Source organism: Camelus dromedarius, chromosome 27 (genome assembly GCF_036321535.1).
Source record: "Camelus dromedarius isolate mCamDro1 chromosome 27, mCamDro1.pat, whole genome shotgun sequence".
NCBI lineage: Eukaryota > Metazoa > Chordata > Mammalia > Artiodactyla > Camelidae > Camelus > Camelus dromedarius.
Window position 1 is genome coordinate 5,145,217 of NC_087462.1, and position 12,928 is coordinate 5,158,144.

Here is a 12,928-nt window from a genome sequence, read left to right on the forward strand (position 1 = left end):
AGGTGGTAACTTTGGCTGTGAGTATGTGCATAAAGGGTGAGAATGAGTGTGTACTGTGGGTATGTGTGTCTGAGTGTGTACCAACAAGTGTGTATAACCGTGAAACTAAATATCTATGTCTTTGAGTGTGAATTTGTCTTTGAGTGCGTGTGGCTACACACGTATACCGTGCAGCATGCATGTGCCTGAGTGTGTCTGTGTGTACACACGTGCCCCTGGGGCCCGTACCTTCACAGGTCTCCGTGTCTTGCTGGAAGCTGAACCCCTGGGGGCAGGAGCAGCTGTAGCTGCCGGGGCTGTTTCGGCACCACCCGTTGTCACACAGGAGGCTGTTGAGGGCACACTCATCCACGTCTACAGGGTGAGGGGGGGAGCACAGTGAGGGGTGTGATGCGGGGGCAGCCCATCCGCCTGCCCGTCCCCCCGCCGGGCTCACTCACCTGCGCACTCCTTGCCACCCGCGCTTGCCTCGTAGCCAAGGTTGCAGATGCAGCGGTAGCTGCCCCGCAGGTTCTCACAAATGCCATTGGCACAGACATCGGGGTCGAGGGCACACTCGTTGATGTCTGCAGCCGGAGGAGGGTGTCAGCAAGCTGCCCTGGCTCCCTGGGGGCTCCAGAAGCCAGGATTCCCCCCACCCTCCCGGGAACAGACATTGATACAGAAGCAACATAATTTTTAAAAAGCGCCATCATAATCACTCACATTATAGGATGCTTTGTAACATGCCAAGCATAACTCATTTGATCCTGATAACACTCCTGAAATGGGTCTTGTTATTATCTCCACTTTACAGACAAGGAGGCACAGAGGCAGTAACTTGCCCAACTTGTTCAATCAGTAAATAGTAGGGCCAGGATTGAACCCCAGGCGTCTGGTTCCAGAACCTGTCCCTTTAACTGGGGGAAGTGGGGGGCAGACATCTGTTCTCTCTGATGGCCCAGCAGTTGATGAGAAATTTGAGTGTATCCTAAGTCCTTTCATTTCGTGATCAGGCAGAAAGACTGCTTCAGGAAGGAATGGTGTCATAGCTTCGAGTCCTAACCCTCAGGATATCAGCATGTGACCTTATTTGGAGATAAAGGCTTTACAGTGATGATCCAGTTAAAATGAGGTCATTAGGGTGGACCTGCAAACTATTCCAATATGACTGTATCCTTATGAAAGGGGGAAATTTGGGCCCAGACACACAAAGGGAGAACCCCAGGCCAGGATGACAGCAGAGGCCAAGGTGATGCTTCTCTGAGCCAAACGGAGAGCGAACCACCAGCAGCTGTGGGAGAGACACAGGACAGACTCTCCCAGCCTCAGAGGGAGCCAGCCCTGTTCACACCTCGACCTTGGACTTCAGCCTCCAGAGCTGAAGTGCAAATGCCTGTCGTTGAAGCCCTGCGCCTGTGGTATCATTACTGCAGCCCCAGCGAACTGATGTAGTGTCCAACCACGGCCCCGCCCCTCTGCCCTGGCACCCACTGCCCTGCTCACCTCTGCCATCCGTGGTGATGCCGAGACCGCTGCTGCACAGGGCCTGGAACTCGGCTGAGGAGGCAGGAGCGGCGAGAGGGGTCACTGGCCATTGCTGAGCCCAAGCCAGGCCCAAGGGCATGGCCCCTTGGTGCCGAGCCAGGATCTGGGACTAAGATGCCTCTCCCGACAGAAAGAGCCACTTCACTTCAGTCTCTTCATGGGGAAGGACACTCCCTTATCCACCCTTTGAGAGCCGAGACTCTCCTCCCCTCCTGTCCCCAGGCTGATAAACTAAAAGCGAGGACTAAGCAGAGCAGGGCCATGGAAAGCGGGTGGGGGCTGGGCAGCCGATGCTCACCTGAGTCCTTGGCAGGACACAGCTGGCAGGGCTCGCCAAATCCGTGGTCCGGGCTCGCACAGCAGCACTCAGATTTGGTGACGGCGCCAGGGAAGGGGCGGGCGCAGGAGCCCTTGTCGCGGGCCCCGTAGCACGTGCTGCGCACGTGGGTGTCCACGCACACGCGGCCATCGGCGCCCACCGCCAGCCCCCCGAGGCAGTGGCAGCGGAATGAGCCCTCCGTGTTGGTACAGCGTCCGTTCATGCAGATGCCCGGCGTCTGGCACTCGTCGATGTCTGCAGATGTGTGGGACACTGGGCCAGGTCCCAGCCCCCTGCCACCCGCCCTTCCAGCCTCCCCTCTCCCCTTCCTCCCTATCTTCACTGCTCCCTGGTGGTCCAGCCACCAGCCTCACCCACACAGTGGCGGCCGCTGGGCGCCAGCAGGAAGCCGGGTTTGCAGAGGCAAGTGAAGCTGCCATCCTCATTCAGGCACACACCATTGGCACACATGGTGGTAGTGGCACACTCATTGTGGTCTGGGGACACCGAGAGAAACTGGGTTCCAGCAGGGTCCCGGAACCCACCCCTCACTGGGTCAGTCCGACCAGGTAGACCAGCCCCGCCCTCTCACTTCTCCAGGGACCCTTCCCGGTGCGGCTGTCCGTGACTGTCTGCTTGGATATTGGCCTGATGGACTGTGAACTCCCCGGGGCAGGAGGGGCATTGCCTCTTCACACCTGCTTCTTCCACGCTGGCACATGTAGGTGCCTCATAGTTTTACAAAGCTGAATCAGTGAGATGCTGGCTGCATAGCACTGCACTTAATGCCACCAAATTGTTCCTTTTAAAATGGTTAAAAAGGTCGGGGGAGGGTATAGCACAAGTGGTGAGCGCATGCTTAGCATGCATGAGGTCCTGAGTTCAATCCCCAGTACCTCCTCCAAAAATAAATAAACCAAATATCCCCCCCAAAAAAACTTTTTTAAAATGGTAAAAATGTTTAATATGTTATATATATATAAATATGTATACATATAGCTGTAATAAGAAATGCAAAAAAATGGAATAAATGAGGTAGTGGTTGCACATTATGAGTGTCCTAAATGCCACCAAAGTGTTCCCTTAAAAAGGGTTAAACTGGTAAATTTTCCGCTACGTCTGTTGTGCCACAATTATTTAAATGCAAAAAAGAATTGGAGAAATGAGATGGTTGCACAACACTGGAAACATATCAGATGTCACCAAATTGTTCACTTAAAAATGCTATATGCTATTAAAAAAATTGAATAAATGTGGTTGCACAGCACTGGGAATTACTAAATGCCACTGAATTTTTCCACTGTTAAATGATAACACTTCTCTTGTGTGACTCTCACCTGAATTTTAAAATAAACAGGCAAAAAAATCAGTTAATAAGAAAAGAATCTAATTTAAAGAAAGGCGGTAGGTGCAAAAATGAGTTGTTAACCACAGTGTAAGTCCTGAACAATAAAAGATTACAAAAGAAAGGAAGGAAGAGAGAGAGGGAGGGAGGGAGGAAGAGAGAAGAATAAATGAGTGAAAGGTCCACATCAAAATTTGCACCTGAATGTTCATAGCAGCATTATCTGTAATAGCAAAAACTGGAAACAACCCAAACATCCTTCAACTGATGAGGTATAAACAAAACACGGTCTCCTCATATAATGGGGAGTCATTTGACAATGAAAAAGAATGAAGTTCTGATAAGCTACAACATGGATGGACCTTGAAAACATGATGCTCAGCAAAAGAAGCCAGTTATGAAAGTGTGCGATTCCATTTACACAAAGTGCCCTGACCAGGCAAATCCATGGAGACAAAGTGGATTGGCCAGTGACAAGGGCTGGGGGGAGAGAAAGAGGATTCTGGAAAGACGACTAACGGAGACCAGGTGGAAAGAGGGTCTAAACTTAGATTGCGGGGATGCTTGTACATCCGTGGCTACTTTTCTGCTCTGTGAATTATGTATCAAAGATGCTAAAAAGGTTTTTTAAAATGAATGAATGATAAATGAATATGGAAAGGAAAAAAAATCCTTTCTGATGTAGGAAGACTTGAAGGCAGGTCTCCTCAGATACGGTGGAAGAAGAGAATAAAGGGGGACCCCCAGGGGTCCCCACAAGCTGTGGGAGCTTGGACAGCACCCCTATACGCCACAGGGAACCTGCGACCAGAGCGCTCTCCACGGTCCTGATCCCACCTCTTGTCGTAAGTCAGACCCTCTTGCGGACAGGTGAGGGGCCACACGTCAGGGGCAGACAGCTGACAGCACAGTCTTGCCTCAGAGGTGCCTTCCTGGGACTCACAGAGTGAGTCCCAGAATGAGTCCCAGAAGGAGAGAATGTAGTTTGTGGGGATGCACAGACCACAAGAAGGAGCTCAGACTGGCTGGCTGGACTCAGAAAGGTGAGCAGAGGACCCATCGTAAGGATGGAGGTGGGTGATGGAGCAGGAGTAATGGTGCAAGGTGGCTCTAAAAGGCAGCTACTGGGGCCCAGAAGCCCCCTCCCCACTTACCCACCCTCAACTCACCCACACAGTTCTTGCCGTCAGGGCTGAGCTTGAAGCCGGCATTGCAGACACACTGGAAGCTGCCCTCCGTGTTGACACAGCGGCCATGGTGGCAGAGGCCACTGCTGACCACACACTCATCCACGTCTGGGGGGAGGCAGGTGGGCAGTCAGCAGGCGTCCCCACCCCGCCTCCAGACTCTAATTCAGGCCGCAGCCACAGGATCCATCAGCCAGCCCCCTGTCACCCCCCACGCTCCAATGGAAAGGCCATACCCAGGCACGCTTGCTTGGTGACCATCGCCTGGAAGCCCTCATGGCACCGGCAGTGGTAGGAGCCGGGGGTGTTGACGCAGTCTCCATGGCGGCAGGGGCTGCTGGCACATTCGTCCACATCTGCAGGCAGAGGACCCTGAGCCCCAGCCCGGCATGCTGCGCCCCGCCCCACCCCACCCCGGCCGCCGCTTACCGATGCACTCCCCGCGGACGTCCTGCTTGTAGCCCATGTTACACTCGCAGCGGTAGCTGGAAGCGGTCGGCAGGCAGCGGCCATTGAGACACAGGTTGGTGAAGTGTTGGCAGATGTCGATGGTCTGGTTCAGGGTGGCGGTGCCTGCGGGTGGGGCCAAGAGGGGCATCTGAGCACGGGTTGGCCCCCTGGCCGTACATCTGGACCTCGCCTTTGTGTTCAGACTCAGTGTCCCACTCAGAGGCTGGAACCCCACCTGCTATGGCCAGGCTCTCTCACTTCAGCCCAGATTTCTGCCCTAGATTCAGACCCCCAAACTGGCTGAGACCCCCCAGATCTTCACCGTGGGGCAAGACCCCTACCCTAGCCCTAGACCCTCACCCAGAGCTCAAATCTGGGCCCAGATCCCCAATCCACCTCCACCCCGAGACCGTTGTCGGTACCCTCAACCCTACTCCAAGCCCCAATCCTCCCTCTGAGGACTGGAACCCCTCCCCCAGGTCTTGGATCCTTCTGCCCAAGTCCTCACCAATGTTGGTATCACCAAAGCCCAGGCTGGGAACCCCACGCCCATTGGAGCCTTGGGGGCTGTGCCATGCCGGCCCCAGGCCAGGACCCACGCCACCACTTGATCCGAAGCCAGGGATGCCGGGGAAGCGGGCAGGGTAGGGGGGCAGCAGCGGGAGCCCCAGGGCACACAGTCGCTGGAACTCATCTGCAAGGAAGAGAGGTTGGAGGCCAGGCCCTTGGTCGTGCCCCAGGGCCCCAGCCTGCTCCAGGGGCCAAGGAAGGCGGGAGGCAGCCCCTGGGCCACTCACCGGAGCCCCGCAGGGGACACAGCTCAGGGGCCAGGCCAGCTGCCCAGCACCTGCCCTTGTCACAGCAGCACTGCCTGTGAGTGTAGTGGCCCGCGAGGTCTCTGGCACAGCGGCCCACAATCAGCGCCGAGAAGCAGGTGCCAGCACGGTGGTCTGCAACAGGGGGGTAGGGAGGGTCAGTCACCAGACTTCGAATCCCAGCTCCACCAGCACCATGGGCAGGACAGATCCCCTTGCCACTGTGCCTCGGTTTCCCCATCTATGGACCAGAGATGCTCAGAGCATCCATCTCACCTCGGAAGAGTGTTGCTGAGCACACCATGTTTGGTAAGTGGCCGATCCTCACTGAGCAACACTCTCATTATCAAGATTTCCAAATTACCCCAGGGAGGTGGATCTGGGCTCATTCCAAGCAAAAGTGCCCTGACACCTAAAGCTGGCACTTTAGTAAGCTCCCCATTGCTGTGAGTATTCAACCACACAGAGGAAGACCCGGGGTTCAGGGTTGCACTGGTAGAAAATCAGGCGGATGCTGGAGCAAAGATCTCCAGCCGGTGTCCCCACCTGCCAGCCCTGGACATCCCGGGGAAACCTAAGAGGCTGCGAATTTGAGGAGAGGCCAGGCTGGTGGACAGGCTGGTGGCTGCAGCCCCTGAGGAAACTGAGGCAGAGGCCCCCCAGGTAGGAGAACCACGGAACCTCTCCCACTTCGCCCCGAGTTGGATGGCTTTACTTAGTGATCAGATTTCTCAGGCTCTGACTCAAAAAGCGTGTGTTTAGGTTTAAAAACCCACACATGTTGGCCAGTGGCCCACAGTGGAAAAACCCCTCCCACCAGCCAGGAGGGCCCTTGAAGCCACCCCTGAGCCGCCTGAGGCTGAGAATCCATGCATTTCCACCTCCTTGGCCACACCCTGTGCACCTGGGGTGGTGGGAGGTGGGGGGTGTCCCCAGGTGCGAGTGTGGGAGTCAGGGTTTTGTGCTCCCAGCACTGTCCCTGGCTGGGCCTGCCCAGGCAAGGTCAACAGATCTGTTAAAGGTCACACAGCTGCTAAAGGAGAAGGGGGGATGGGAACCCAGATCTCAGAACCCCAGGAGATCTGATCAAGTAGCTTCCCCTCGAGTAGGGAAGACGAGACAGAATGGAAGAATTTTAACAAAAACGATGCTGCCTTTGCTTATTCACCACCGACTGCAGTCAGGCCTGCTAAGTGGTCCCAGGCCCAACTCCACTGTTGTCCTGTCTTGGTGAATGTGTATTGCGTGCCCACTACATCCAGCCTGGGGCAAATCATTCCACCAGCTGTCTTTAATCCTCTCCATGTGGTAGGTACTGCTGTTATCTCCATTTCACAGATGAGACTTTTGAGACACAGAGAGGTTAAGTCACTTGCCCAAGGTCACAGAGTCTGCAGGCAGCTCGAGTAGCAGTTGGAACCCAGGACTGAACTCCAAGCCCATGTTCCAAGGCAACCTGACCATGGTTCAAATCTGGGCTCTGCTGTTTAGTAGCTGGGAGCAGCCCCCACAGTCCAGGGGATGTGACCAGAGGTAGCCTTCAAGCCAGACAAGATGGACCCAGAGGTGAAGGAATAGGTCTGGTGCTGTGGCCATTGGCTGAACTCCAAACACAATATTCCTGGTCCTGCCCAGTAGAGACCCAGCCTGCAGGGCTTGGGGGGTGCTGGAGACCTGCCAAGCCCGCCCCTCCTCCCCACACCTGGACTCTGCCCACCCCCCTCCACAAGTGTCCACATTCCCAGCCAGCCCTGTTGGCCACCGGCAACTTTGAAAGTCTAACAACCAGCTCATCAAGACAGAGGACAGGGAGTGAGGGCCTAAGAATCCCCCTCTGCCACTGCCCAGCCAGGCGGGGTATAGGGGGTTACAGGAGGGTGGACGTCAGGGGACACATGGCCCCGGGGACCCCACCCTAGCTGGGTCTGGGTGTCTATCAGTTCTGGGTTTGTTGATTTGGCTCAAGAAAAGCTCTCATCTCTGGGTCTCGATTCCCCATCTCAAACACAGGGTGTAGCGGAAGACGGTGTACTCTTAAAAAGTCTTTGGAAGTGGAAAGAGGGATAGAGAGACATGGGGCCAGAGAGACCAATGGGCAGAAGAGCATAGAGATGGGGGCTAGAGGAGCAGAGGGGCATAGAGGCAGGGGCCAGAGAGGCAAGAAAGACAACCAGTGAGCCAGAAGGGCATAGAGTCAGAGGGGCAGAGGGGCACGGTTGTGATGGGGGCCGGGCAGTGGAGCCACGAGACCAAAACAGAGGACCAAAGAGCTAAGGGACATAGAGTTGGAAGGCCAAAGGGGCTTTCAGACTAGGGGCCAGAGCACAAAGGCTCATGCCTATGGAGCCAGAATTTTGGAGGGGATGGAAACCAGGGTCCAAAAAAGACACAAGGACATAGAAATCGGAGGGCTAGAGGACCCGAGGGGCCATAGGGTTGCAGAGAATAGGTGAGCAAGGGGCTGGCCTCCTATTCTCCCTCTGCCCCTCCAGCCCCCTCAGGCCCCGGCTCACCCAGGCAGCGGGTGCCATCCAGGCTGCTGGCAAAACCACGGGGACAGGTACACACGTAGCTCCCAACAGTGTTGGTGCAGTCGCCCCCGGAGCAGAGGCCTGGCACACTAAGGCATTCATCCACATCTGTGTAGACAGATGCCCCATCAGAGCAGGGCCCCCAACAACCCTACGCCACCTCCTCCTCCTCCTTGCAGGGGAGACTGAGCCACCCAGAGCAGAGAGGAGGTCCCAGCCTGTCCCTCTCCCAGTCACCCACCTTCACACTTGGCGCTGTTCTCACTGAGCCGATGTCCAGAGGGGCAGCGGCACTCAAAGGAGCCCACAGTGTTGACACAGCTGCCCCCCTGGCACAGGCCTGGGACAGCCTGGCACTCATCCACGTCTGCAAGGGAGTGAGAGGCCCATCAGAGAAAGAAACCAAGGCTGCTGAGGGCTCCCACTCAGCCTTGGCTTCCGAGACCTCTGTCCTCACATGCTGGCCCCTCACTCACCTTGGCAGGCCCCTGTGCGGATATTGGGGATGAAGCCCCGGCGGCAGGGGTGTGGCTGTGCTGGGCAGAGCTCACATGGGAGGCCCCAGGCACGGCCCACGGTGGCACAGCAGAGAGCCTTGGTGCAGGCAAGGCCTGTCAGTTGGTGCTGGCACCCCTCAGGGCCCACTTGACCAAAGCAGGGCCCTGTCCGGTAGTCTGCAGGGCAGATAGATGTGGGCAGCTGGCCTCAGGCTGCCCCCACCCCCACAATCTTCTGCATCTCCATCCCAGTACCCCCAGCTCAGGCCTCTACTTCTGTAGCCTGGACCAGTGCAGCAGCTGCCTTCCCAGCCTCCCTATACCAGCACACCAGGTTTTTCCCTGACCACAAGCCTTTATTCATACTGTTCCTGTTCCTTACCTGATGAACTCCTACTCACCCTTCAAAACCCTTTCTCTTTAAAGCATTCTCCAGCCAACCTCCAAGAGAGGCCAGAACCTCCAAGAGAGGCCAGGACCTCCAAGCCCACAAAACCCAAGACCTGTCTGGAGACTCCTACCCCTCCCCTAGGAAAACCCAAGACCTGTCTGGAGACTCCTACCCCTCCCCTAGGCCCACCCTCCCTTCAGGTCTGGGCAGGGACCCATGGATGCCCCACTGGAGAGCCTGTCTCATCCCTGAGCACGTATCTGGCCCTGCCAAATCTCCCAGACTTTGGGAGGTACCCAGTATCCGCCCAAATGCTCTGAACCCACAATTCTACATTCCTGACCGAGCAGAAGGTGGTCTCCTCGGTGCCCCCACTGCTGTGCACAGGCCCAGATGTGACTTCCTGGCTCCATCCTCCAGATGGTTCCAATCAAGGGGCTGGCACTGGACCAAGGGAAGCCCCTCCCAGAAGGAGAAGCCAAAACCAGCCCCCAGCCCAGGCCCCATATGGAGAAGGGGCTTCACAGAGACCCCCCTCCTCCGCTGACGGTCCTGACTCCCAACGCCAGTTCACCCAAGACCCTGGAACCCCACTCACTCCTGCCGAGGCACCCAGCCCTGGCTCTCTCAGGGGCCCCCACCATCCACCACCCACCCAGGCCTCTCCTCTCTCACCCTCCCCACTAACCTTCACTCTCCCTCAGCTACCCGGTCTGCTCCCCCTCTGTCAGCCCAAAGTCCAACTCTGCTTTCTTATCAAATTCAGTTTCCCAAAGCCCACCCTCAAACCCAAGTAACCCTCAGCTCCCCCAGCTTCTGATTCATTGCTCTACTCTCTCCAGCCCGACTTCGGGCACAGCTGTGCCTCCTCCCCCAGTGGCATCCCCGACACTGGGGTTAGTTCCAGGGCCCTGGCCATCTTAGCCCTCCTGGACTCCTTGGGCAGGCTGAGCCCTCTGATGGCTCGAGCAGCTGAAAAACCCACCAGCCTGGGCATCCGCAATGCCACCCACTCCTGTTCACTACCTCCGTCTCAGCCTCCAGTGGGCTCCATCTTTTCAGGGCACCTTTAAATTGCCCTCCCTTCTTTTCCCCAGGAACCTCAACTACCTGCTAGGCTTCAGACCCCATGGATGGGGCAGCCACTGGCCTGGGTGTCCAGCTGCTTCTTAGATGACCCACAGGCTCCTCAGCCAACACTGAGCTCAAGGTCTTCCCCCTCCCTGACTGCCAGCTGCACCACCTTTCCCCTAGTTTTCAGATCAGACCCAGAGTTCATCCCTGCCTCCATCCCTCCCCACCCCCATCCAGCTTCTCACAAAATCCCGCTGCTCCCACCATCTTTGTCTTGGCAACAGCCTCCCAACAGGTGACCTCACCCACCTCAGCCCATGGGATCATTCTCATGAGCTCCAACTTATCCCTTCCTGCAGGAAGCCCTTCCTGACTCCCTTCCCTGAAGCAGACAGTTTCTCTGCCCTTTGCAGCAGCAGGGACAGCAAGAAGGAGGTCAGCTGGACCTTCCCAGGGCCTGGCCATGTATCAGGGGCTGTCAGGAAGCCCTCCTCCCCCCAGACCCCTTCCCCATGCTCAGCTCGGTACCTCTCTCACATTGAGGCCCCATGAAGCCGTACACGCAGGCGCAGTGGTTCGGCCCAATGCAGCGGCCCCCGTTGTGGCAGCCGCGGTCACAGATGGCTGTGAAGGAAGGGAGTGGGTGGGTGGCCTGGGGACCCCCAGCAGCAGAGAGACCTGGGGCCTGAGCAAGCCCTTCTTCACCCAGGAATCCCCACAATCCGGCCCAGACTGAATGATAAGAATGTGACAATGTGTCCCCTCCAATCCCTGTCCTAGAAGAGTGACCTGTGGGCAGTGGGCAGGTGGCAGCAGGGACCTGCCTTCTGTGGTCCCCAGCCCAGGTGCGTATGGGGGCTACTCACGCTGCCCACATACGGTGCCCGTGTAGCCCCTCTGGCACAGGCAGGACTCCCCTTGGCAGCTGCCCCCGTTCATGCAGCTCACACTGCATCCTGACCCTGAAGGAGGGGAGGCGGGACACACAGTAAGGCCCGAGATGCACATACAAGGCAGTGGGACCAGGTGCACCCAGCCCTGCTCTGGTCCTGCAGCAAAACCAGCCTCGGCTCCCAGAAGCCTCCGGAAGCCTCTCACCTTCCCTTCCAGCCCCTGGGGGTCACTTCCTGCTCACCTCGGTTCACTCCGCAGCTGGGGGCCAGCTTCCCGTCCGCGCAGGCACACAGGTTGGGTCGGGAGCAGAAGCCCTCGCCACAGGCGTGCCTACAGACCGCTGGAGAGTGGACATCAGTCAGGGCCAGGCCCCGAATCCTCCTCCATCCCCACCCCACGGGTACCGGGCCGAGGCTCCAGTTTCCTGCTGAAGCCATCGGGAGAGAGGTGCTCTTTGGATGAGAACCATTGAGTGGTAAGGAGAGAAGCTGCAGGTGCTGGGGCAGTGGCTGTGGTGCTGCCGGGGAGGAGGGTGGAGTGAGAGTCTCCCGGGAGCGGAGCGGAGTAAGCTTCTAGACACTCTGGGGAGGGGGGAGGGCAGAGAGAGACAGAGCGACTGAAAGAGAGAAAGAGATACACAGAGAAAAAGACAGACACAGAGAGACAAAGACAGAGACAGAGACTTAGGGAAAGACCAAGAGAAAGTGAGACCAAGACAGAAAGAGACAAAGGACTGAGAGACAGACAGATGCACAGGCAGCTGTGGTGTGGTGTGGCAGCCTGAGGACAGAGGCAGGGACCATTCCTATGGTTTAGCCAGATGCCCTAGGCCAAGTCCTCTTGTAAACAAGGCTGGACTGCTGGCAGTAGGACAGCTGCCCCAGCGTCCCCTGCCTGCACCTCCCACCTCCAGAAGGCAGCGGCACTCACGCATGACACACTGGTTCCCACCGGGCAGCGTCCTCCAGCCAGGGCAGCAGTAGGCATGAAAGCGGGAACCACACACGTTTGGCCTTCAGAAGAGCAGGCGTGGCTGGTGAGACCCTGTAGGCTGGCTGTCCCTTGGGTCTCGTCCCCCAGCCTAGTGGGACAGCCCAGCCCAGCCCACACCCCAGGGGCCTCCCAGCATCCCTGGTACCACACACCCCTGCAAGACGCCTGGGCTGCCACGCCTGCGCATGCGTCCGAGACCGGCAGACTCCACCGCCCCGTCCCAACGGCCCTGGACACCCGCCACGCACAACAGGACTGTCCAGGCCAGCAGGAGCCGAGCCAGGGGGTCCCGGGCAACGGCAAGGGTGCTGGCCCTTCTTCCTGTCAAGCACGGACCCTCCAGAACCATGATGTGTCCCTCTGAGGCTGCGGGGAGGAAGCAGAGTCAATCTTACCAGAAACCCTTGGCCACAGGGCACCCAGGAGAACCAGGAGCAGTGGGACAGCTGCTGGGATGGAGAAACTGGGGGCCTGCGGGAATCTAGGGACACATCCGACCCTGACCCGGAAGCAGGTGAACAGTCAGGGGAGACTTCTGGGAGGAGGTGTGGTATCTCAGAGATGGAGTCAGCCAAGAGAAGGGTGCTGGGACAGAGCGAGCACAGTGAGAGCAGAGGTGAGAAGAGCATGGAACACTAAGTGGAGGGGACAGAGGGCCTGGGGACCCTGGTGTTTCAGGAGTGCACAGTGGTGGAGAGGAGCATCTACTTTAGGCCAAGGGCTATGGAGAGCCCTTGAAGGGCTTTAAGTGGGAGGAAGAAGGGCAGAAATAGGCGTTTGATGGAGTGTGGAAGGGCTTGTAGGGACCCCAGAGGAAGAATGCAGTTAGGGAGGCTGGGGGCAGGCATCCAGGTGAGAGGAAAGGATTTGGGGGACAATGAGGAGGTGAAGTAAACGTCAGTTAG

General features: G+C 57.4%; 1 protein-coding gene across 1 annotated transcript; it reads right to left on the reverse strand.

Moving 5' to 3' along the window:
• Nucleotides 1–228: 228 nt before the first annotated feature.
• FBN3 (fibrillin 3) lies at nt 229–12,304 on the reverse strand (the record flags this gene model as incomplete). The annotated part of the gene is given in 17 exon segments (XM_064480277.1): nt 229–354; nt 441–566; nt 1,486–1,539; nt 1,826–2,101; nt 2,221–2,343; nt 4,361–4,486; nt 4,615–4,734; nt 4,808–4,951; nt 5,337–5,522; nt 5,626–5,778; nt 8,157–8,282; nt 8,416–8,541; nt 8,651–8,848; nt 10,665–10,760; nt 11,003–11,098; nt 11,961–12,043; nt 12,176–12,304. Coding segments are annotated over 17 exon segments (2,194 nt in total), but the record flags the coding sequence as incomplete, so codon positions are not given.
• Between the last annotated feature and the right edge of the window lie 624 nt (nt 12,305–12,928).